The sequence below is a fragment of the Sapajus apella genome, unplaced genomic scaffold, assembly GCF_009761245.1.
Source record: "Sapajus apella isolate SASKATOON/1434 unplaced genomic scaffold, GSC_monkey_1.0 scaffold62, whole genome shotgun sequence".
NCBI classification, from domain to species: domain Eukaryota; kingdom Metazoa; phylum Chordata; class Mammalia; order Primates; family Cebidae; genus Sapajus; species Sapajus apella.
Genome location: NW_022437002.1, coordinates 19,926,589 through 19,953,185, shown reverse-complemented (window position 1 = coordinate 19,953,185; position 26,597 = coordinate 19,926,589). Strand labels below are relative to the sequence as shown.

The following is a 26,597-nucleotide window of genomic DNA, read 5'->3' as shown; positions in this document are numbered from 1 at the left end:
AAAAGCTTGCTTGCTCTAACATCTTAGAAGCAAACTCATTAAAAATCAGTGCTATACTTTTGAAATCATAGAAGGTCATCAATTTGACCGGCTTTTTTTCCAGAGTAAGGATGATGTAGAAAGGATTCTAAAAGATTGATTATGGTCATTAAATAAACTTCCAACGTGCCTTCATAGGCATTTTAAAACTTTTTACCCTGTAATGCTAATCCTGTGGCAAGTTTCCTCTGAAAGACCATTCTCTCTTCTTACTTTAAATGTCTGAGCCCCTCAGGCTGTGTTCTCCTCTTCTTCTGCGTACACTCTTTCCAAGTGCTCTCATTCACATCAGGACTTCAAGTGGTATCCCTCAATTGTACACCTCTAGCATGGACTCCTCCTAAGGTCCACACCTGCACATTCTATGGTGGCAGGTACTTTGACATCTGAGTATTCCTATAGCACTTAAAACTAGACAGAGCAGTTTCCCTTCCCCAGGTACTGCTGTTCTTACTTTCACACTCAATCATGAAAGAAGAAAGGCAGGGCAGGAGGGAGGGAGGAAGATGGATGCTGCTAAAGAGCCTTAAAACAACCGACTAGTGCAACCCTTCATTCTAAAGATGAACAAACTGGCTAGATAGAATCAGACTCCGGACTGGAAATCCTGTCTCCTGACATCTGGCCTGGATCTTTGTAAGAGCAGTGGCACAGAGCACTGAGAAATGACACAAAAAAGGCAGAAGGCCAGGGAGGAAAGCTGGGCCTTTGCTTCGGAGCACTCAACACAATGTGTGGTCGTACATTTGTCTGTTTACATGTGTGCTGTCTGTCTTTGCAGTGTTGGGTCTGGGAAACCAGGGACCATGTCATGCTCACTACTGTATCAGTAGCACCCGACACAGGGCCTGCACACAGAAGGCACTCACTAAGATGTGCACCATTATTAGTATCTGCAATGTAGAAATTTAGGAATTAATCTAGGAATTAATTTAACCAAGAAAACAAGATATAAGATAAGTGCTTAATTTAACCAATTATCTAGGAATTAATGTAAGCAAGAATACAATAGACCTCTATGTAGAAGAGTATAACACTAATATAGGGCATAGAAGATTATATGAATAAGTAGAGAGACAGTCCTGTGCATGAATGAGCTGACTTAACATTAAAAACATGCCCCTCCTCCAAACTTGGTATAAAGATATAATACGAAGCCAATCAAAATACCAGTTGATTTCTTGAGGATGCAATACACTTACTCTAAAATGTACATGGAGAAATTCAAATGCAGTTAACCTAAAAATATTAAATCTTCATAAAGGAAAAAATAAAAGAGGAGAACCTCACTCTTTCGGATATTAACATGCTATAAAACCAAGATGATAAACACACTGTAATACTGGTCATTAACAGATAGAGGCACTGTCGTAGAACAGGGAGCACGGAGACACACCCTCACACTGTCACATATATTGCACTGGATACTCTCAGTTTGCCCCTTCGCATTCCTTTCTCCACCCTTCCTGGCTTCATATGAAAGGCTGGCCTCCTTGCATTGCATTAACTATACTTACTTACCCTGTGATTCCCTGTTGAGTTTGGCCAAAGAGAGTCACTGGAGGGAGGTTGGGGAGAAAAGAAGGCAGAGGGTAGTTATGCCCTAGCTCTCCCCTGCCAGGCTGCGCTCATATGCCCAAGACCAGAACACCAGCTACAGCTTCTTCTGAGCGTGATAGCCATTCCCTCCACCTGCTTGTTCATACTCGGTGGGTAGGAGCTGGAGGGTGGGAGATATGACTTCCCCACTGTTGCTACTGAGTATCCTAACCATCCTTATTGGAGTCCTTAACCAGGGAGTCCTTAGTTCTTCTCAGTTACCCCATTTCAGCTTACACTCTATTTCCTGCTAGGACCCTTACAGATACATATATAAAAGGACTTCACAGACCGTAGAATATGACGAATCAACTCACTACAAATTGTCAAGTATATCACGTTGAGAAAATCAGTTCATCATATGTAGAAGAAGAAAACTGGATCTTTTACTTAATATCATATACAAAGGTGGTATTATATGGATTAAAAACACATGTGAAAGACAAAACATAAAGTTTTTAGAAGAACAATAAAGTTAATAGAAGATTAAAAAATTTAAAGTTAATAGAATATGTAGAAGTTTATCTTTATGACTTAGATATGAGGAATAATTTCACACAAAAAAACTAAAAGCACAATTTGGGAAAAGATAAGTTATATTTTTTTTAAAGATTTCTATTCAATGAAGGGCTCTATGGAGAATATAAATAAATAATAGAAGGTATTCACAATGTCTGAAATTGACACCAGATTAATACTGAAAAGATACAAAAATTACAAATCAACAAGAAAAAGAGAAAATTCATGAGAAAAGTAAGCAAAGGATATTTGTGCACAGGCAATTTTCAAAAGAGGAAACACAGAAAGAGAAAAAGTATTTGGAGAGTTGCTCAAAATTATTAGTAGCCAGAGAAATGTCCCTTATGCAATTTGTATCAATAAAAATTAGAAAGCTGGATAAACAACAAGATTTGCAGGGATATAGGAAACTCTCATATGGCAGGATTATTGAGTGGTGGAGGCATTCTAGGGAACATCCCCCACCACTTAGTCAAATTAAGTATATGCACGCTCTATAATTCAGCTATTATGATCCTGGATATGCATTTCCCCCAAAAAGCTAATCTAGGTTTATAAGGGAATTATTTGTGAAGTCAGGGAATTGTAGGTAACCTGAAAGATCATCACTCAGAGAGTAGACAGGTAAAACATGTGAAATACTACTACTGAGTGTTACATAGCAGTCAGAAGAAATAAATTGATTGTAAGAGTATACTCTTTGGTGCAAAAAATAAGAACAGAGTCTGACAAATTACACAATGTCATTTATCTAAATTAAAAATATATGCACACAAAACAGATATACATATTTGCAAGGACATATATAAACAAAAAATATCCATGAAACATATTAGTGGTGAGAAGGATAAAGGGAATGAGATATGAGAATAAAAGAGAATAAATAGAGAGAGAGAGAGAAACTTCTGCCACTAACCTGAGCAGGTACACTATGGACCATGAAGCAACAATTTATTTAAAAAGAAAAGGAGGATATGGATAAGGGGAAGTAGAAAGCAGAGAAGGAGAAGAAGAAAGAGGGGGAAGGTGGGGAGGAGGAGGAATAGAGGAGGGAAAAATCTAATAAGGTTATAAAAGAAAATGAAATCATAAGAGATAGTTAATCTAAATGGAAAAAATAGAAAACAGACAGCAAAATGGTAGAGTTAAACTCAAACAGACCTATATTCACATTAAATGTAAAAAATTGTCAAATTGGAACAAAAAAGTAAACCCAATTACTTGGTGCCTATAAGAAATCCATGTTAAATATAAAGGCACAATAGGTTATAAGCAAGACACGGAACAAAGATATATGATGCTAACCCTAATCTAAATGAAGTGGGTGTAGATTTATTAATATCAGACAAAATGGAATTCAGAACAAAAAATCTTGCCATAGATAAAAAAGGTCATTTCATAAAGGAATCAATTAATCAAGAGGATATGACCAAAACGTTTATGTACCTAATAGTAGGGTTTCTAACAACATTAAGCAAAAACTCACAGAGGTGAAAGGAAAAATAAACAACCCCAAAATCACACTCAAGACTTCAGCACTCCTCTCTCAATAATTGATAGAATAGGTAGACAAAAAATAAGATTAAGATAACTTGAAAAACATTATAATCAACTTGATATCATTGGTATTTGCAGAACATTTCACCAAACAACAGATAAACATTCTTCTCAAGGGTCCACAGAACATTTATTAAATAAATCTTATTCAGTGTCATTGGACAAGTCTCAATAAATTCAAAAAGATTAAAATCATACAAAGTATCTTCTCTGACTACCAGATAATTAAATCAGAAACAAATAACAGGAAAAAATCTGGAACATACCCAGTAATTTGGAAATGAAACAATGTATTTCTAAATAACCCATGGGACAAAGAAGAAATCAGAAAGGCAATTACAAAGTATTTTTAATTAAATCAGAATGAGAAAACAAATACTGTACCAAAATCTATGAAATGCAAATAAAGAAAAATATGTAGAATTAAAGGATTATATTAGAAATAAAGAAAGGTTTAAAATTAATGACCTGAGTTTACTTCTTAAAACATGAGAACAAGGAGGGAAAACTAAAACCAAAGCAAGCAGAAAAGGAAGGAAATCACAAAAATTAAATCAGAACCGGGAAAAAGAAAGGAGAACATTATGGCGTAAAGCCCAAGCTGGTTATTTGAGAAGATCAATAAATTTGATAAACCTCTGGCCAGACTGACCAGGAAAAAAAAAATAAGATTCAAATTACTGGTAGCAAGAATAAGCAAAGGGAATAAAATTACAGATCCATTTGATCATTTCAATAGATGCAGAAAATGCAAGGCTATAGAAAACAAGAATAATATACAACATTTTTGTATTTTACATACTTCCAAGGAATAGTTATAAGTTGAAAAATTTTTAAATGCTGTTTCTAAGAGCATTAAAAATCATGAAATGCTTTAGAAAAATTTTCACAAAAGATGTACAGATATGTACATTGAATAATTTAAAATATTGCTGAGAGAAGTTAAAGAAAATCTGAACAGACATAAACCATGCCTATGGATTGTAAGACTCAATATTATTAAGGTGTAAATTCTCCCCTGATTGATCTAGAGATTCATGACCATATATACCAAAATCCCAGGAGACTTTTTTGCAGAAATTGAAAAGTTGATTCTAAAATTTATATGAAAACACAAATAATTTGATAGCCAAATACATGCTATAAAGAAATATCTGAGACTGGGTAATTTATAAGAAAAAGGGTAGCCGGGCGCGGTGGCTCAAGCCTGTAATCCCAGCACTTTGGGAGGCCGAGGCGGGTGGATCACGAGGTCAAGAGATCGAGACCATCCTGGTCAACATGGTGAAACCCCGTCTCTACTAAAAATACAAAAAATCAGCTGGGCATGGTGGCGTGTGCCTGTAATCCCAGCTACTCAGGAGGCTGGGGCAGGAGAATTGCCTGAACCCGGGAGGCGGAGGTTGCGGTGAGCCGAGATCGCGCCATTGCACTCCAGCCTGGGTAACAAGAGCGAAACTCCGTCTCAAAAACAAAAAAAAGAAAAAGGGTTCAATTGGCTCACAGTTCTGCAGGCTGTTCAGAAAGCATACAGGCATCTGCTTCTGGAGAGGCCCCAGGGAGCTTTTATTCCTGGTGGAAGGTGAAGCAGGGGCAGGTACTTCACATGGTGCAAGCAGGAGTAAGAGAGAAAGAAAGAGAATAGAGGGGACGTACCACACACTTTCAAATGACCAGATCTCATGTGAACTCAGAGTGAGTGCTCTCTTACCACCAAGGGGATGGCCCAAGCCACTCATGAAAGATCTGCCTGAAGAAAATTCAACAACTGTTACCATGCAGCAAATTCACTGACAGATGAAATTCTTCACTGATCCAAAGTACAGGCAACCAATGAAGGGCCTAGATTTGCCTCATAAATCTCAGAATTGATGGTCTTTGTTCCCAGGTGACAAGGGGCTGTAGAAAGAGGGAAATTAAAGATTGTTTTCCAGATGCTATAAAAAAAAAAAAAACCACAAAACAAACAAATGGTGTTGGAACATGGATATCCATTTGCAAAAAGGAAAAGAGGAAGAGAAAGAAGAGAAACGGGGAATGAGGAGGAGGAAGATGAGAAAGAGAAAGAAGTGAGGAAAAGAAGGTAAGGAGGAGGAGCAGGGAAAGAAGGAAGAGGAAAGGAAAGAACGGGATGAGGAAGAGGGGAGGAAGAGGAACAAGAGCGGCAGTGGAGGGAGTAGTAGGAGAAAGAGGAAAAGAGGCGGCAGCACCCTTGCCCATGATCCTTAATCACAGCTCATATAAGGTCCAAGTAAAAATGGATCACCGATCAAAGTGCCACACCTAAAACTATGAAAATTCTAGAATAAAACAAAGAACAGAAAATCTTAGTGGCCTTGGGTTAGGCCAAGATTTTTAAAATAGAAGATAAAATGCATACATTTTTAAAGAAAACAATTGATAATTTGGATTTCTTCAAAATTAAAATACTGTTCAAAAGACACTGTTAAGAAAATGAAAACACAAGCCATGGGGAAATATTTACAGAACTATGTTTCACAAAGCACTTGTATACAAAATACATAAAGAACTATCACCGCTCAAAAACAAAAAGCCAAACAGCCCAATATAAATGCAAAACAGATTTGAACAAAAGCTTCACCAAAGAAAATGTAGGAATGGCAAATAAGTATAAGAAAAGATGTTCTCAACACCATTAATCATTAGTGGTGTCGAGTAACTCATGCCTGTAATCCCAGCACTTTGGGAGGCCAAAGCGGGAGGATCACTTGAGCCCAGGAGTTCAAGACCAGCCTGAGCAACATAGCAAGATCTCATCTCTACTAAAAACCAAAAAATTAGCTGAGTGTGGTGGCGCATGCCCATGGTCACAGCTACTCAGGAGGCTGAGGTGAGAGGATCGCTTGAGCCCATGAGGAGTCCCTTTTAGTGAGCTGAGATGGCGCCACTGCACTCCAGCCTGGATGACAGAGCAAGACCCTGTTTGTTTGGCTTTTTGTTTTTAAAAAAGAAAGAAAGAGAAGAAAAGGACATATTACAATCACAATAAGATGTCACTTCACACTCACTAGGATGGCTGTAATTACAAAACCTGGCAAGACCAAGTATTTGTGAGGAGGCGAAAAACCAGAACTCCCATACATTGTTAAATACCTGAGACATAATTAGTGCTCCAATATATTAGCAGTTAGTCATAGCAGCAGCAGCAGCAGCAGCAGCTATATGAATATGAGCCACGCACAATGCAGAATGAAAAACCTCAACATGGTCTCTACTCTCATGCAGCGTCTGTCAACCACACTTGTTCCCTGCATATGTGTGAATTTTTTGAATTCACTCTCTTAAGGACTCATGTTTCTCTAGACCTGGCCTAATGCTTTATGTTGCAGAAATGGTGATTTCCATCTATACGTTACTGGAAAAGAGATCTAGAACTGTGAGAATATCATTTATATTGAATAGGCTAGGCCAAGAGCTATTGATTTTTTCCCCTGTTCTTGCTCTGTTGCGCAGGCTGGAGTGTGATGGTGCAATCGTGGCTCGCCACAGCCTTGACCTCCCAGGCTCAAGCAAACCTCCCACCTCAGCCTTCTGAGTTGGTAGAACCACAGGTGCGCACCACCATGCCCAGCGAATTTTTTAAATTTTTGTAGAAACGGGGTCTCACTATGTTGCCCAAGCTGGTCTCAAACACCTGGGCTCGAGCCATCCTTCCACCTTGGTTGACCTCCCAAAGTGACCTCCCAAAGATTACAGACATGAGCTGCCATGCCCAGCTAAGCTGCCGATTTGAGAAGGGGACAAGAGATGGAAATGCTAAACACTATGGTGGATTACTAAAAAGTTCAGAGGCAAAAAACTAAACTAAAAATTACAACAACAACAAAAGAATCAATTAAGTTGGTGAGTCTGCAAAAGCTTCTGCCACTTCGGAAGTTGTGTGGACTCCAGGACCACTGCTGCTACAGAAAGGCAGCTGTGTGCTAGTGAAATAACATGGGGCAGAGGAAAGCTTAGGAGCTGTAAGACCCTGGATGAATCACCTCGTCTTTCTTATGTTGGATGCTTGAGTTAGTAAATCAATGAATGAAGAAGCTACAAATTCTTGATGCCAATTGTAGACACAAAGAATTATTTTAGTGGTCAGGACAGTGAAAAGAAGCAAAACCTTCTATGTATGAAATGGAAGAAATAGCAATAAGACACAGGGTAACTTGATCCCTGTATCCAAATCAATGAATAGCTGTTGTGAAGAAAATAGAGATTTCTTCCATGTGGTCCCAAGGTCGGGAACCAGGAGCTAGTGGGTATGAGCTCCAGGCTGGCAGGCGTGGACTCAACAGACAGAAGTTTCTGAATGTGAAGAGCTGCTTCAAAGTGGCATCGGCCACCTCAGGCTTCTTAGTAGTGAGCTTCTTGGCATTAAATGTCAAAAGCAGTGTCCAGACAACTACTTGATAAGACTCATGAAAAGGGCTTTCAAACAAAGTGGGAGCAGAGAATCCAGCCCAAACTCTCAACTGAGAAAAATGAAGGTGTGAATTTGGACATTAGGAGTTTGAGAGGAAAGCAAGGCTTTCAAGTAGAGGAAAGGCCAGGCTGGCCACACAGATAGAAAAGTCATCATAAAAATTCCAGTGGCTGAAGACAGAAACCCATCTGATTCTCCATTACTGGATTGGCTAATTAAAGGCCAAGCAAACCCGAACACTTCAGGAAGCGTGCCGGTGGGTGCCAACCTACATGGTGCGAGGTGGAATCACTGCGGATGCAGCTCCTTGCCAGGGCACATGGCTGGACAAGCAGAGGGCTGCTGGATTTCACTGCCACTCGCCTCCTCAGCAGAGCCCTCTCCTGCAAGGTGCAACCTGCCCACCTGCTCCAGGCAGTGGCCCTGGTTGCCACCATGACACAGACTTCCAGGGCTCCTTTCACAAGGCGTCCATGTTGCAGGCGATGCACACCCTTTCACGACTTTTTCAACAACTTGAAAGTAGTACAGGAAATACTTTTGAGGCCCGTTCTTTTTTTATTATTGTTAATAATGATGAGAGAATTAATATTCACAGCCCTTTACAGTACATAAAGTGCATTCACATGCTTTATCTAACTTGATTCCCACAACAAACCTATAAGATACACATTACTATTGTTCTCACTTTGCAAAAGAGGAAATTGAGGTGTGGAGGGATTAAGCTAGGCCTTAAGTGAATCCTTTAGTGAGCTTCTTGTCACTAAATATCACAAGTGGTGTCCAGACAACTACTTGATAAGATTGACAAAAAGGGCTTCCAAACATAAAATGGGAGCAGAGAATCCAACCCATCCAATCCACCACCAATGGTAGCAAAGGCTTGGCTTGGCTTGCTTTCTCTCTCTTTCTTTCCTTTCTGTCTCTCTCTTTCTTTCCTTCTCTCTTTCTTTCTTTCTTTCATTTTTTCAAGGCTTGGCTTGGCTTGCTTTCTGTTTCTTTCTTTCCTTTCTCTCTCTCTCTCTCTCTCTCTCTCTCTCTCTCTCTCTCTCCCCCCACCCCCCTTTCTTTTTTTCAAGATGTCACTCTAGCCCAGGCTGGAGTGAAATGGAATGATCTTAGCTCACTGCAACCTCTGCCTTCTGGGCTCAAGGCATCCTCCCACCTCAACCTCCCAAGTAGTTGGGACTGCAGGTGTATGCCACCAAGTCAGGCTAATTTTTGTACTTTTTGTAGAGATGGGGTTTCACCATGTTGCCCAGGCTGGTCTCAAACTCCTGGTCTCAAGCAATCTGCCCATCTCGGCCTCCCAGAGAGCTGGGATTACAGCTATGAGTCTGTGCCTGGCCAAAGCCTTTTCTTATACAGCATATATCTTACAGTTATAAACTCTTGATCACCAAATAAATGTGTAAATCTATTTGCGCAGACCACATTGGCCCGGCAAGAGTCCACAAAGAAGGCAAATGCTGAGGAGCACTCAGCAGTCCGAGATTTAGTTGCACCTTCCATAACTCCACCGAACACACTTCATTCAGCTCTACTTGCATGTCCTTATGGCCAGCCTTATTTATTTTTTATTGTCCATTTTTGCTTCGGTCTGGGCCTTTTCTTCTAATGAATCCCAACTTTTGGTCCATTTTGATAGCCTCCTGTTCTTGGTTCTATCCAATCATGACGTGCCCCACAAGTGGTTCTACTCTTACCAACCCCTCCTCTGACAAGTTTGGGAATTCCCATCATCTGTGGCTCTCTCCAGGTCCTGCTGAGCCTGGCTTTACTTCAGGTTTTCTCTTCAACTGTACAGATGAGTTATGCTGAATCACCATGTGAAAGAACGTTTCCCAGCTTCTTTCTTATCAGCAAAGGGAGGTGGCTGGACAGAGCTAGACATTCGGTCTACGGGAAGAGCTCAGGCTGGCGCCAGGACTAAGGCCCAGTCTGTGTCAGTGGTCAGGGCTAGAGGCTGACCAGTGGCTCAGGAAAGCCACTTTCCTTCTGAGGAAGAGCAAGTCATTATTCCAGAACAGCATGATCTAGCCACCGACTACCTACATCATTCACATGCATGAGGCCTTTTCTCCTATAATCACAGGTGAAATGTCCTAACAAGAATTAGCCACTCCATTCTCTCCAAATCCCAAGACTCTTGCTGCTCTAGAACTTCACAAGGACTTCTGCTGTGAACCCCTCTCTCTCCAGGATCAGAAGTTGCCCTCTCTCTGCCAGATCCTTACATCGGCCTGCAAATACATATATAACTACTATTTTTAAAAGTCTCTCCATTGGCCCATGTTCTCACTCCCCTCCATTTCTTTATCCTTTATCATAAAATTCCTAGAAAGAGTTCCCTGAAGTGTCTGTCTCCACTTCCTGAATTGCCTCCTGTCGGCCTCATGTGGTCAAATTTAATCATCACTTCCCTGTTGTTTTGTTTTACTTTGTTGGATGTCTTGATACCCCTCTCTCCTGTTTTTTCTCCTACTTCTGTCTCTTTTGATGACAGCTTCTCTTTCAAACTTGAAATGAATGAGTTCCCTGCCTTCCATCTAGGTCTTCTTCAATTCTCTGCCTCTCTCTAATAGGACCTTGGCTTTAAATATTATCTTTGTGCAATGGATACCAAATTTATCCTTCCATCCTGGACTGCTGCCCTGAGCCCCAGGCTCATTTATAAGCTGTTTTCTTCACACCTATACTTGGATCCAAGCAAGCAGCTCACGCTTAACATGACCTAACAGTGGCCTCCTGACACCTTCCCTCCACTGCCTCCAAACCCTGCTCCTCCCTCAGTCTTCCCTATCTCAGCTGATGGAGCCAGTTGCTCAAGACAAAATCTTCAGTGTCACCTTTGAATCCTCTCTCTTTTCCTCCCACATGATGTATGTCACGAAACAGCCACTGCATGTGAACCACATTTGCTCATCATCCTCCAGTTTCACTACAGTCACCCTGGGCCAAGACGCTATCATCACACCCTCTAACTACTGCCCTAGTGTCCTTACTGAATTACTTCCCAAACTCCCCACTTGTCATCGGCCTCAACATCCTCCACATCCAAATCTGAAAGCTCTTTTACAAACATAAATTGGATCCTGTTACCCTTCCAAATAGCTTCTCAGCAAAGCTGGAATTCAAAACTCCTTACCTTGACCTACAAAGTATTACTCCAACCGGCCCTTCCTATCTCTCTAATGTTATCTGTTAGAATTTCCTCCCTCACAGGAGAATCGCTTGAACCCAGGAGGCAGAGGCTGCCGTGAGCCCAGATCATGCCACTACGCTCCAGCCTGGGCAACAGAGTGAGACTCTATCTAAAAAGGAAAAAAAAAAAGGTTTCCTCCCTCTAACCTAGGTCCAGGTCCACTGGACTTCTCTGTTTCCTGATCTCACCAAGGTGCCTCCCTCTGGCCTTTCCCAGCCTGTTCTCTCTGCTGGACATGCTCTTCCCCCAGGTCTTCTTACCACAGACTCCTGTCACTTGCTTGTCTCCATTTTTATTGATTTGCTTGTTTATAATTTTTCTCCTCAACTAGAAAGTAAGTTGTGTGAGCAAGGACCTTGCCTGTCTTGTTCACCAATTCTTTGTCACCAAGCTCTGATTAAGCTCTAGCTGCATATATGTTGCATGAACGGATGAATGAACCCTCCCACTCTGGAGGTGAGAAGTCACCATCACCACCACGCTCCAGGCACTGAAGCAGACACATATGAGTTCATGCCACTGCTCTGGTTCAAACCCTGCAATGCTGCCTTGGTTCCATCACTTACTAGGTGTGTGATTTGGGGTACGTTCTCTCTGTGCTTCAGTTTCCTTATCTAGAGAATGAGGATAATGGTAGCACCACCCTCCTAGATTTGCTATAAACCAGTACAAGTTGACACACTTTAAGTAGTGACAGAACAGAGCCTGACATATAGTAATGCTCAATGACAGTTTATAATGATTATACCATCACATACCAACCCTGGAAGGCAAGGTTTTTCAATCTTGGCAGGATTTGCATTTTGGGCAGGATGATTCTTTGTTGTGAGGGGAGGGTGGGGGCAGCATCCTGGCCTTACCCACTAGATGCCAATAGCACCTTCCTAGTTATGACAAACAAAAGTATCTTTAGACATTGTCGGATGTCCCTGGGGGCCAGGACGAGGGCAAAACCACTGCTCTAAGACATGTGCTTTGCCTCCTTTGACAGGTATGAAATTGGAAGTTTACAGTGTTTAAGTAACTTGCCCAAGGTCAAAGGGCTACAAAGTGGAGGAGCAGGAATTCAGACTCTTGCCTCTGGGCTCTGCAGTGCCTGCTGGTTCCTCCACAACTCACTGCCCGAGGCCTAAGCCCCCCTCCCCTCCCCTCACCCCGGCATGCACACTCACAGATCTGTGCTAATTACACAGCAACGTAAAACTTTATATGTGGTTTGTTATTTTATATCCAGGAACATGGTCCGCAGCCTCATTACATAAAGCAGCTGTGTGTATGCTTGGGGTCTAAGTGCTATTTAGTGGTCAGCTCGATGGGGTATTTTGTTTCAAGCATCACATTTCTTTTTTCTCTTTCCATACTCCTATTGAATCCTAAATAGAGAAGCGGAGCCTCACACAGCTTGGGGTAAAGTGAAAGGCAAAAGTCTCCTAAATGACAATCAGCCCACTAATTAGATTGGGAGCCACAGCCCAGGAATTGCCATATTCCTGTATGTATGTGCCCCAGTGTGTGTGTGTGTGTGTGTGTGTGGGTGTGTGTGTACTAGCTATCATAGCATCTGGCCTGTGCTATGTGTGATACCTTCCCACTGATGTCTTGAAGGAAGCAAGTACTTTAGTAGAAAGAACTAGACAGTCCAGTCCTTCTAATTCTCAGCTCTATGACTTGAATATGGCATGTCTCCCCTCTGAGGCCCTGTTTCCTCATCTTTAAAATGGGGTTAAAAGTATCTGTCTCACAACATCAGTAAAATCCTTTAGATACAGGGTCTGACACAAAATGTATCTGCAATAACCCCCAGCTCCTTTTCTTCCTTCATGACCAAGCTGCCCCCGCCCGGCCATCCAAGCCCAGCCCAACTCCAGCTGACTCTCTCAGTATTCACCCCTTCTATTCCAGCCAGAGCCTTCTTTTTCCTGCCCTGCTTTGGCCCTTTCAGGTTCATCATTCCTGTTATCTGGAATGCAAGCAAGGCTCTTTGCATCTATTTAAATGCTATTTTTCCTCTATAGCCTAATTCAAATCCTGCCTCCTCCAGGATCATTTGGTAGTTCTAAATGAAGGAGAGTCTTCAGCTCTCACCGACCTTGCCTGCACTTTCACAATATTGCACCACTCACCTGGTCCTTATATGCATTTGAGTGGGTGGGTGGTGATTTCTAAATCTTTTTCTCTTTTAAAATATTTAATTGACAAATAAAGATTGTAAAGGCTGGCCAGGCACAGTAGTTCACGCCTGTAGTCCAGTACTTTGGGAGGCCACGGTAGGTGGATCACCTGAGGTCAGGAGTTTGAGACTAGCCTGGTCAGCATGGTGAAACCCCATCTCTACTAAAAATATGAAAACTTAGCTAGGTGTGGGGGTGCACACTTGTAATCCTAGCTACCCAGTGGAGGCTGAGGCAGGAAAATCGCTTGAACCTGGGAGGCGCAGGTTGCAGTGAGCCGAGATGGCACCACTGCACTCCAGCCTGAGCAACAAGAGTGAAACTCTGTCTCAAAAAAAAAAAAAAAAAAAGATTGTATATGTTCAAGGTATACAAAGTGATAATTTAATATATGTATATTTTGTATAATGATTATTAAAATCAAAGTAATAAACACATCCATCACCACACTGGCTGTATATTAGGATCCCAGAACTTATTCATTATATAACTGAAAATTTGTACTTTTGACCAGCCCTTCTTTACTGCTGGTGAGAATATAAATTGGTAAAGTGATTATGAAAAACAGAATGAAGTCTCCTCAAAACATTAAAAATAGAACTACCATCTGATCCAGCAATCTCACTTCTGGATAAATATCTATAGGAAACGAAAACAGTGTGATGAAGAGATATCTGCACCCACTGCATTCATTGTAGCCTTATTCACGTAAATGCATTTTAACTTGCCGCACAACTATGTTTTGTCTTGTTCAGAAATGGCAAGTATTCGGAGGGCAGGACTATATTCCTTCCTGTGTAAGACACCACAGTTCATATGGGGACCCACTAAGTGTTTGTGAGTTAACACAGCCAATGCCTCTCATTGCTGTTACGTCCCGGAGGCTGCACACAGCCCATCTGGAACCTGGCATGTCAGCCACCCTCAAGCAGCACCCATAACAGGTGCAGAGCAAGCTTAGAGGAGGATCTCTTCTGAATGGAGGAGGAAGGGCTTTCCAAGATAATGCATAGTCCTTCCTGATGTGGACTTATTTCTCAGTGTCCCCAGTAGTTCTCCTCCATTCTACCTCTCCACTTTCGTCATTTACAATCCCTGCAGGTGCCAAGCACTTGCACTCCCATGCCTTGCACATTCGGTTCCCACTGCCTGACCTTCCTTTCTTCCTCCTCCCTGTCCAACTCCTGCTCATGTTTAAAAATCAGCTCACACATGACCTTAGCAAAGACCTTTGCTGATTTCCTTTCTCCTAAGGCTGACTTAGCTGCTCCTTTAGTCTCCTCGTTTCCCAAAGCCCCGTGTTTGTTTGCATCTCTGCCCTCCTCACTGGATTGCAAGTCCCAGAAGAACAAAACCCTGAACTCATTCCTGTGTACTCTCTACTCCCCTACTGGGCAGGAACACATAGGGTTTTTTGTTTTTAATGAATGCCATATTATATGGCAATTTTAATCCTTTGTTGCACTTCTGTGACTATGTGTTTATTTTCCCATTGCCAGGAGGAAATGGCCCTTTCTGAATTAGCTTCTGCACTTTTCTGGTTCTTTCCACTACTCTTAAGCACTGCCAACCTCTTGGTCCTAAAGTCAGCTGTCCTTCTCCCCCATGCCCCATGTCCTTCCATCATCAAGGATTAACTGCCAACCCAGGTGAGGGAGTAGGGGAAGAGGGTGTGGAGGAGATAGAGCCCGAGGTTGGGTAGGAAGGAGCAGGATGGGTAGGAGTCAGAGCTGGCAGTCAGGCCAGGCCAGGCCCATGTGAAAATGCCAGTATGACCAATAGCCAGGGCAATGGCCTTGCAGGAAGGCAGCCCTCAGGCCCGAGTAAAGCTCCTCCTTTCAGGGGGCTGGAGCAGGTGAGCCCCTCATCTCCCTCCCTGAGAGATGTCCCTCAGCAGCACCGGGCTCCTGGATCTGCTCAGGAGGCAGACTTTGTTGGTTTAGTTACGCTACAAGGCTTTCTGCTCCTGCCCCAGCTGTTACAGCCTACAGATTCCTGTTACCAATTTGATTGAACAACTTAATTAAAATGCAATAAAAGGAAAGTGAGCCAGATGTGCCCCAGGAGACAGGAGGCAAGCTACAAGTCCCCTGACTCTCTCTTGAGCCCTGTGCTCTTCCCCATCCTGCCTAAAAGCTCTGGGCAGGCTCTGGCCAAGGGGCTCAGAACTTCAGTGTCAGGTATAGAGGCTCCTAAAGGTGATCTGTTCCATGAGCTTCTTCATACTGATAACATGGAACCTCAGTTCTTACTCAGGTCCAGAGAGGACAAGTGAATTACCCAAAGCTACCTCATGAGATGCTAACAAGCAGGATAAGTCTCCAGGCCTTAGGACTGATCATCATCCAGGGTTTCTCTCACTATACCATGATGCGGGGGAAACATGGTTTGAAAACACTGAGACCCTTGCTCTTGAGTCTCAAAGAACACTCTCTCATGAGGTCCCAGACTTAATATTTATTTATTTGGTAACAGCTTTATGGAGACATAATTCACATACCCTATAATCCACCCATTTGAATTGCAATCTAACGGTTTTTAATATAGTCAGAGTTCAACCATCACCATTATAGAAAATTTTCATTACTCCAAAAGCAAACCCAGTGGCTTTTAGCTATGGCCCGACCATTGCCCCCATTTCTCCTAGCCCCAGGCAACCACCAATCTCTTTTTTGCCTTGCTATATTTGCCGATTCTGAACATTTCATATAAATGGAATAATATAACAAACGTCCTCTTGTGACTGGCTTCATTTGGCACAACGTTTTCAAGATTGATTTATGCTGTCTTGGACATAGCATGTATCAGTAGTTCATTTTGTTTTATGACCAAATAATATTTCATCATATGACTATAACATGTCTTTTAAAAGTATACCTTGAAGGCATATGATATGGTATTTTTATATATCACATTTTGTTAATTTATTCATAAGTTGATGAACATTTGTGTTGTTTCCACCTTTTGGCTATTATAAATACTGCTGCTATCAGCCTCTATGTAGAAGTTTCTGTGTGGATGAGTGTCTTCAGTTCTCTTGGGTATAATATCTAGAAATAGAAAAACATCTATTTGTTCTTGCATCTAATTAAGAATATCAGTAACAGCACTGGTGAAGATCTGAAGACATTACTGCACACACTGGCTCACAGAAAGTGAGGGGGACAGAAATCTGGGTGGAGAAAGAGAGGCACAGAGAAGCTAATTGTTCTGCCCCAGTCATTACAGCCACCACGTGCACCATGGGGGAGGAGGTCAGAGCTGACGCTCATGACAATTAGCCAACAAAACTTTTCTAATTTTAGGAAACAAAGAGAGCAGGAAACCTTTATTTACAATACAGGAGGGGAAGACGTTTTAAATCCACACACATATTATTTACACATAGCATTACTTTAAATTGATCGGGCTCTTTCTTATCCACTCTCTGACTTGTGTCTTCTAACTCTCCAATGAGGACCTTGACCCTCCCTCCAGTGGAATTCAGTTCTCACTTCCCCTGATGCTGACCAGCAGAGTGGTGACTTTGTAGGGAGTTTTGAGCTCCAGCAAGTGGAGGCTCTTTAAAGGACGTCTCTTGTCACAGCTGCGGTCTCAGAGCTCTGTGTGTGGGAAGCAGGGAGCTGTCCTGTGCGCTCATACACACCATCTGGGTACTCTGGCCTGCTTGGTATCTTTCACCACTTATGTGTGTAGCTAAGAGGCTGAGGCTGCTCCAGACACCCAGGAAGTTGAACCATATGAAATTGCCAACATGCTTTCACTTGTGACCTACAAAACTGGCAATTTCATGTGGCACGTGAGAGTCAGCCTGCCAGTCTCTGGTGTCCCCTTCCTCCCAGCCGCCCAGATCTTGTGCTCTGGAAAACCTTTCTGCCCCTCCAGTCCTGCTTCGTCTTCCTCACTCAACCTTCTAGTGAGGCCCACTGGTCTCCCTGCCTCCAACTTGCCCTCTCCAATTCATGCCCCGGATAAGCACAGATCTATTCCTGCCACCTTAAACTTCAAATCTTGCAATGACTTCCTATCACCTGGTACATAGAATGGATGGACTCCACAGCCTGGCCAGAAACACAACTTCAGCTCCTGCCACTTGCTTTTCCCTGCAGCCATGGGTAACTGCGTGCAGTCCCCTGCAGGTGTGCTCTTACACCGCTGTGCCTTGGCACCTGCTCTTCCTCCGCTTGGAAGGTGCGTGCACCTCCTTCACTCAGCTACCTCTGACTTATTTTTCAAGACCATCTCCCAGGAGTCTTCCCTGGGCCGCTGGGCTGTGTCAGGAGCTCTTCCTCTCTGCTTTCATTTCCTTGTGCTTCTGTCTCTCCTGGCCCTCATCGTCTGTATTTTAATGGCCTCTTTGCATATCTGTCCCTGTCTGTCTCCTCTAGGCTGTGGGGTTCTGACAGTATCACCTAATTCATTGTCAGTTTCTGTTGTCTGGATAGGAAAAGATGGCAAACTCTTTTTTAACAGAATCAAGCAGGGGTGCCTGCGCTTCCCTTTCTTCATTTGCTGGGAACTGTTCAGAAGCTTAGAGCTTTCCCCCGGCCTTCCCTAAGTCTCATTTGCCTCTTGAGGATGAGAAGGTTGGTTTAAGGGGTCTTTCAATTCTCGTGGTCTAAGAAACTGGGATATCAATCCTCACTCTTCCAGAGACAGGCACAGGGATCCTGCGTGGGTCCAAGAACACAGATAAGAAGGGATTACTTAAATGGAAGATTCCAAGGAAATTTGAGGATGACTATTTTGTTTTCTTTCCTTTTTTTAAAAATCAGTTGGTGTTTGCAGAGTACCTACCAAGCGCATGCCAGCGCTGGGGGTGACACAAGGCGTAGACCGCAGCTTTCTGAATTTTCTGTGATTGCTATCTCCTCAGCCCCACTCCGGTCCCTCTGAGCACTGTTCGCTCCTGCCAGGATCCGCGGGACGGATGCGTTGGGCGAGGCTAGTCCACATTCCCAAATCTGTCGCTGTCACCCGGTCCGCATCTGCCGCTGAGCCCGTGGAGGTTGGCCCAGCCGGGTCTCAGCCCGGGCGCCCTCTGGCGGCCGCACGCGGAAGCTGCGGCCCAGTGGAGCCCGGCGAAGGGAAGGGGGAGGGACGGGGGAGGAGGAGGCGCGGGCAGGGGAGGAGAGGAAAAAGTTGCGCTGGGAAGTTTGGAAAGTTGGGAAGTGGCTGCTGCCGGCTTCGCCTCCCTCCGCGCGTGTGTGAGGGAGCGAGCGAGGGAGCAAGAGAGGAGTGAGCGAGCGCCTGCCATGCCCATCAGACCCCGCCTCGCCGCGCCCGGGCGCGGAGCTGGCCCCGACTCCCAGCCGCCCAGCCCGGCCCGGCCCGGCCCGGCGCGGCCCCGGCCCCCCGCCCCCGGCGCCCCGCGCCAGGTCCTCCCCTCCCCCGCCCCAGCGGCCCCAGCCCCCCGCCCGGCCCGGCTCCGCGCCGCTCTCCCGCCCTCCTCTCTCCCTCCCTCCCAGCCGCGGAGCAGCATGGCGGAGCCCGGGCAGCGGCCGCGCGGCCGCCCGCCGCCCCTCTGAGCCGGGCTCGGGGGCAGCCGGGAGCCCCAGAGCGGCCCCCCACCCCTGCTGCGCCCTCCGCCGCACTTGTCCCACTGCGCGCCCCCTGGAGCGCCGTGCACCCCTGGGACCCTTGCGCGCCCCGGGTGCTCAGCATAACCCCGGGACCCCAGCGCACCCTGGGCTCTCGGTACTGCCCTAGGAACCCCGCGCGCCCCTGGACCCCGGCGCAGCTCTGGGACCCCGCGCGCCCAAGGACCCCAACACGCCCTCAGCACCCCGGTGCTCGGCCAGCGAGGTTGAGCGCCCTGGGGAGGGGCCCAGCCCTAGAGGGTCCCCTCTTCCAACAGACGGAGCCCCGCCCCAGAGAAACCCCCAGGTCCGACTGGGACAGTCAGCCACGCCCCAGAGGGCGCCCAGCATCCCGCCGCTGGAGCCCGGTGCTCCAGAGAAAACTCCTTTCCCAGCTGGGGGCTCCCCACCCTGCTGAGGGGCGCCGCCCAGGAGAGTCCCCCGCGCCCTGCGGGCCCCGGCAGGATGCACGCCGCCCTGGCGGGGCCGCTGCTCGCCGCCCTCCTCGCCACCGTTCGCGCCCGCCCTCAGCCCCCGGACGGAGGACAGTGCCGGCCGCCCGGATCGGTGAGCGAGCGCCTGCCCGGCCACTCTCCCGCCCGCCTGGGTACTCCAGCCCCGTGGGACGATGGTTTGGGTCCTGCTTCCGCACCCACCTTAGCCCACCCACTCCACCTCCACCGGCCGGGCGCAGCCTCGGGCGCCCTTCCTTCGCTCCTGCCTGTCCCGGCTCCAGCTCCGAGCCAGGAGCGAGAAGGGACGCTCCCTCTCCGGCTCCTCTCCACACGCTGCGGCTCCCGGGCTTTTCTCCTGACTTGTGGTCCTGCTTGGACGCTTCCTCCCTCTGCGCCCCTTTTTGACTCTCCTTCCTCATTTTTTTCTCTACCCTTCTGGTCTCTCTGCCCACTTCTTAGTGTGTCTTTCTAGCGCTCCTTGCCCTTCTCCTGACTTCCATCCAACCCTTTTGCTCTCCCATTCACACACTCTGCCCTCTCCCAGGCTTCCCTCTCTCTCCCTGCCCTCCTACTCTGACCTAAGACAAACTTTCTCCCTGGTGCTGGTTCTCACTTCCATCTCTGCAGCCCAGGCCCCCAGCACCTACTCTCCCCAGCATCCACATTTCGTTAAAAAGGGGGACGATTTCAGAGGAGAGGAAAAGGCAATGCCAGGACGTGCTGGCCTAATACTTCCTCGGGGGTCGAATAATTACTGGTTCTCCTAATTTTCCGTCCAAAACAAAGAATCTCTTTATTTCCTTCAGTATCTTTCCCTCTAAGTGTAAATTAATGCATTGACAGTAACCCTGAATTGGAGGCCAGGAAGCAGTGTCGGAGGGTCTGGCTGCTGTAGGTGTGCTGTCCTGTTAACCGGGAATTCGCTGACCTTGGGCAAGGTGCACCTCCGGCAGCCAGCCTTGTGCACAAACAGGGAGCTCGTTGGCTGTGGGCTCTCAGTCTATCACCAGCATGCTGGGATTTACAGTTTTGGGTTGTTAGTAAAGTAAGGCACTGTTCTCCCACAACCCAACCATCCCAACACATACTTTTTATTTGTGCCAGAATCAGAGAGAAAAATGTTATGAGTTGGTCTACAGCTTGCAAGTGGTCAGTGGGCACTCCAGGGATTTTTCTGGATGGAAAATGGCTTTGCCTAAGAGAAATGACAGTCCTCTTCTCATGCCCTTTACGCCCAGCCCTGAATTGGATCTGGAAAAAGGACCCCTGTCTGCAATGCCTCTCCTTAGCTCACACACACACACACACACACACACACACACACACACACCCCTAAGTTGGAGCTTAGGTCATAGAAAATGACAAACAACTGGAGTTAGAGATCAGGTATACATTTTTAGGGGAGGAGCCTGGAAAGTACCCAGAATATGTACATTTCTTGAGACTAATTGTAATAGAATCCTTTCCCCCCAAACCAGATTCTGGAACTTGACTTGGGCTTGCAAGATTTTAAAGCAGTTTCTCATCTATGGTCTCAGCTGGCTGAGCAAAGTAGCTGACACCCCAGACCTGCCCTCCAAAAGGAAAACTGAATTTACCCTGATGAATGGGAAGTAGCTGTTTAAATAGGTGTGCTATTTTTAATAGGTGTTCTGCTTTCAAAGTGCTCTTGGCATATATCTTCCAATGGTTGGATTTAAAAGTTATATGACTTCCTCCCTTCTTGCCAGAGCAGGACTCTTGTTCCCCCTTTCCCCACCCTCCACATGAAACACCACGCGTGAAGGTTTGGCTTGGCCAAGCATGAATATCCTCAGGTGGTGTGGCAGTCCTTGGCACTGCCAGCAAACGCTAATCAGGAGAGTTCCTGTTCATTGCCGACTTCCTCTGTGTCTGGCACTGCTCTGAGGGCTTAATATGCGTACATTGTATCTTTTAATTCTCCCAAAAACCCTTAAGGTAGTTGCTTTTGCTCCCATTTTACAGATCAGGACACTGAGCCTATAAGAAGTGAACTGATTCACTCAAAATCATGTATCTAAGACAGGGCAAAGCTAGGTTTTGAATGTGGGTCTTTCAGGCTCCAAAGCCCTGGCTCTTTACCACGGCCGGCCTGTGTATAGGTATCTGCCTCACATCCCCACCTCCCTCTGCAATGCAATCTGGGCTACCCTGACTCTACTAGGTTGCCTTCAGCCTCACTGCCTTGCCTCTCCTCCACTCTTGCAGCAGAGGGATTTGAACTCCTTCTTGTGGACGATTCGGCGTGATCCCCCGGCTTACCTGTTTGGCACTATCCATGTCCCCTACACCCGCGTCTGGGACTTCATCCCCGACAACTCCAAGGCAGCCTTCCAGGCTAGTGCCCGCGTCTACTTTGAGCTGGACCTGACAGACCCCTACACCATCTCAGCCCTGGCCAGCTGCCAGCTGCTGCCACACGGGGAGAACCTGCAGGACGTGCTGCCCCATGAGCTTTACTGGCGCTTGAAGCGCCACCTGGACTATGTGAAGCTGATGATGCCCTCCTGGATGACACCTGCTCAGCGGGGCAAGGGGCTCTATGCTGACTACCTGTTCAATGCCATCGCAGGCAACTGGGAGCGCAAGAGGCCCGTCTGGGTGATGCTCATGGTGAACTCGCTCACAGAGAGGGACGTGCGCTTCCGTGGCGTGCCCATGCTCGACCTCTACCTGGCCCAGCAGGCCGAGAAGATGAAGAAGACCACAGGGGCTGTGGAGCGGGTGGAGGAGCAGTGCCATCCCCTCAACGGGCTCAACTTCTCCCAGGTAGGTATGCGGTGCCCCAGCCCAGAGCTGGCAGCCCTGGAGTCCGGGTCCCCTTCTCTGATTGTCTTTCGATGGGGAGGGGGAGGCAGCCAGAGTCAGGTCCTTTTTCTGGAAGGAGAGGTTCTTTTGGGCTGCGAGGCAGCACCCTGGCTGTGCTGGTGGTATCAGCTGAGAGTGGGGTGTGCTGGAATTTGGGGTAAGCGTCTGAGTGTTTGCATCTATGTCAGCAGTATTGCGTGTTGGGGATGTACACTCCTCACCTGCTGTGCTTGCCTGGGCAGAAAGAATTTCCCTCAGACCATCAGGGTGATCAAAAACAAAAAGAGGGGCTTCCAGTTTGTGTCAGGCTTTCCCGAGGCCCTGGAGACTGGCTTGAAGTTGGTGTGTGGACAGTGCCGGAGGAAGCAAGAGGAAGGCAGAGCTCCTGAGGCTGAGCCAACAGAGTTGTCCGGGACCTGGCGACAGCAGAGCCCTGCTTGCCATTTTGAGGTTAAGCACTGTCAGTTTGCCGGCTCTGTGCAAAGCTCTAGGTGACCCTCGGACCGCCTCCCTAAGGCCAGGAGAAAGTCAGCCAGGAGAGTTTTGGGGTTAATAATTCCAGAGAAGTGTGTTCGCTTAAAGGTTCTGATTTCTGAAACTCTGAAGTAGGAGAGAAGGGAGGGGCTTACGAGGTTTAAAGTCTCTGGCTGCCAGAGACCTGATACAGCAAAATGTCATTAAAAGCTCCGTCTCCATGGGTAGAGGTCACTTGCTACTCACTGGCCCCAAACTCAGCTCTGAGACCCTGGGAACAATGAGTTCACATCTGTGCCTTGAGAACGGGGCTGTCAATCCCAGAATGGGGATTCCTTCAAGAAGGCCCCAAGATGGGGCTTGGGCTGATTTCTCGAGTGAGGCATGGCTCAGAGACGCGCTGCCCGTTAAGGAGGCAGCCTCATACATTGGCTGGGCCAGAAACTACCCCTGGAATCAGACCTGCTTGCTGCTCCGTAGATGTTGCAAGCTCTTCACCAGGGAAACAGCGGCAGAAACCGATCCCCTTTCCAAGATCTCTGGCCTTTGTTTTTCTAAGGGAAATGCAATATTGTCCCTGGGGAGGTAAGAAGCCAGATTGATTTGCCGGCCAAATGAAAGGCGGGTTTGTCGGTTCTCCTGCTGGCTCTCCCATAATTGTGGAGTCCTTACCCAGAGGGCCCCAGTGGCAGGAGTATTGGGGCAGTTAGTCACGCCCTGCAGGGTTCTGACTATGCCTGACTCCTTCTCCACGGGGGAAAATCCTGTGTATTCTCTGGCCCAGTGCTGATTCCTCTGAACATAGCCGCTTTCTCCCTCTGAAGTGACTTTTCCCTTGCCAGCCTCGGGAGCTGATATTATCTGTGTCGGGACCCCCGGCGCTCACCGCCCATCTCATTTCGGTGGCAGGTTTGTGGGAGGCCCCTCTGTTCAGAGGCCTATGTCTGGCCTCGATATCTCTTTTAGGGTGGGGAGGTGGGGTATCCACCATCACTCTCAACACCCTCTTTGCACCAACCACAGAGGAATCCGACAAAGGCTGAAGGAAGCACACAGAAACTCTGGCTAAGCAGCCCCTGGCTTTAATCTGTCTCTCTTAAAACAACAGAACTATCTTTCTTCGGGGTCTGGAAACACTGCTGTTCAACCAAATGATGGCTTTGGTAGGGTGAAAACATTTGCTGGAAAGTGTGTGTGAGGTGATGTTTTAGGAAAAGTTACTGAGAGCCGTTCATCGGCTGGGAGGGAGCCTGCTGACAGTCTCCAAAGCTTGTGTTTGAAGATCAAACGGACTCCAATCTCTATTTCAAAAACGTACCCACCCCATCACCAGCCTGGGCCCACGCTTAAAATTGTTTTGGGGTCCAGCTCCTCAAAAGAGCTGCAGAAAGCAAGTCCCGAACAAAAGAAAACAGAACTCCTCTTAGTTCCCTAATCTACATACCCTTCACCACCTGCCAGAGTGGCCAGTCATGCCAATTTGTCCTGTTATCATTTTGGAGAGAGGCGATGAAATCTGTCCTCCATCCTCCTTGGGCAGCCTTGGACTAAGTGGGAAGGGTGGGATTCTGGAGCCTGGGCAGATGAGGTCATTAGGGATCCAAAAATTCAAGATCAGAAATGCAGCAGCCTCCTCAGTAAAATTGCATGCACGCGTGCGCAGTTTGATATGAACATCTGTGACGCATTAGTGTACCAAAATATCTGTTAAGTGCATCAGATTTTTATTTTTTCTTTCCTTGCAGCATTACTGTTATTGCAAAATATTTGGGTTGGGGGGGCAGTGAGAGAAGAAGGCGGGAAAAATAAGGCTTAATTAAGGAGTGTCTGTTAAGATCTGGGATTTTAGTATCAATGTTGTTGTCTTTAAAATTTTTATATATATATTTTTTTCTGGACAGAAATACTATGTTTTTGCTTGTTAAATGGAGAAAGAAAGTTTAAGTTTTGGGACCCCTGAAGGAGCTCCTTCCATCCTTGCGCAGCTTGAAAGATCAGGTCTATCGTCAGGTTTCGGTCTTTGATTAAGAATAAACTGACAGTGCTAGACCCAGCATCACCATGACCTTGCTGTGTGACCTTGGGCAAGTCACTTCCTCTCTCTGGACCCTGTTTTCTTGGTCTGTGAAAGAAGACACTGAGATGAGGTCATCGTTCAAGCTCCTTCCATCCCTGACATTCCGTAGGATGATTCTAATCCATTCCACGTGCCAGGCACCCTGCAGGAGGCTCCACACGCTTTACTATTGCATTGAATTCTCAATAACAACCCCATGGCTTTCTAAGGTGGGCATCCAGAAAGGCTGAATGACTTGCCCAAGGTCATATGGTTAATACGGAACAGAGCCTGTCAGCCTTACTCTACCTGAAGGATGTGTTCTCCCGGCTGTTTCTCTAGACTTCCTCCTGTGTAGGTATTCGATATCTTCCATAGTAATTCCTTAGTTCTTTCTTCTGTTTCTATCTCTGCTTTAGGACTTGAGGGCTTAACGTTTCCTTTCTTGGAAAATTTATACTTGTAGAGATATTATTTCCTTTGGCTATAAGGCTGGTGGTAAGGCAGGTCTCTGAAGATTTTCTTGATGTGCTGTAGACAGCTCAGCACAGTGGGCTGGAGATAGGAGACTTGCTTCCAGGTGTCAGTCCCAGCCTCAACGCTTAAATCAATGACTTGTATATGTATAATCTTGGGCAAGACTTGATGTCCCCATCTATCCAATGGGGCAGTAATTACCAGTCTTTCAAAGTTGAGCTGGTTTTGTGGGACATGAGAAGATACTACCTGTGGGAGGTTGTTGATGGGTTCAAATGACTACCTGGGTATTGGTTCTGTGCTTAGCAAATAGTCTAGACTGGCTCCAGGGCAGGGAAAGAGGAAGGCTGCATGGAAAGCTGCCACTCCCTTCTCCCAGCAGCCATATCCAGTCCTCACCCCTTGCTGAACACGGTAAAGTTGGAGTATTAAGAGGCAGTGAGCCCCGCCCTTGGGGGCCCGAGGATGCCAAAGTCTTGAGTCCAGATCTTATGACAAGCTTGGGACCTGCAGATTTTTATCAGCTCTGCCTGCTGCCTCCAGGGACTGGTACCGGCTGCCACTACTTCTCCCTCTAGGGTACCTGTCCTCCCCCTCAACTCCCTGCATGGCAGAGGCAGAGGACTAGATGAGACCTGTGAGTTACATGGTTCTCCGAGGTATAATAAGAAAACAAGGACTCTGATATTCTGTACTTTACCAAGCATCTGAGCGTTACCATGTGATACGTGTAGCGCCTGAGCGCTGAAGCATGCCTGCCACAGGTGTGTAAAATGTTTGCAAAATTCTACAGGTCCCTCACTTAGGAGTTAGAAACCACAGTACCATTTATTGAGTTTTGTCTCTGTTCAGGGTGCTGCGTTAGACCTCATAATGGTGTTATTTCTAATCCTCACAGAGATGCAACAAGGTTTATTATTGTATTTATTTTTAAGAGGGTAAATTGAGACTTGAAAAGGTGAAGTCATTTGGCTGTGATTACACAGACAGGCCAAGTGGACTGTGTTCAAACTCAGGTGAGTCCATTGCCACAAGCCCTGCTTTTCCAGTGTCTGAAAGATGATCTGGTTTTTATTAGATGACATTTCTGCTGAAGTGTGTGTGTGTGTGTGTGTGTGTGTGTGTGTGTGTGTGTGTTGGAATGGTGGTAGATCATCATTTCTTGCTGAAAAAAGAGAGAGAGAATTGAAAGGTGCTGGAACTGA

General features: G+C 46.2%; 1 protein-coding gene across 1 annotated transcript in view; it reads left to right on the top strand.

Annotated features, from left to right (window-relative positions):
- Nucleotides 1–18,971: 18,971 nt before the first annotated feature.
- The window catches only part of TRABD2B (TraB domain containing 2B), a 224,890-nt gene continuing 217,264 nt past the window's right edge, over nt 18,972–26,597 (top strand). The window contains exons 1-2 of the mRNA XM_032247518.1: nt 18,972–19,668; nt 21,786–22,346. Of these exons, the coding sequence (XP_032103409.1) occupies nt 19,567–19,668; nt 21,786–22,346 (663 nt within the window). The 5' untranslated portion in view covers nt 18,972–19,566. The remainder of the gene's footprint in view (nt 19,669–21,785; nt 22,347–26,597) is intronic.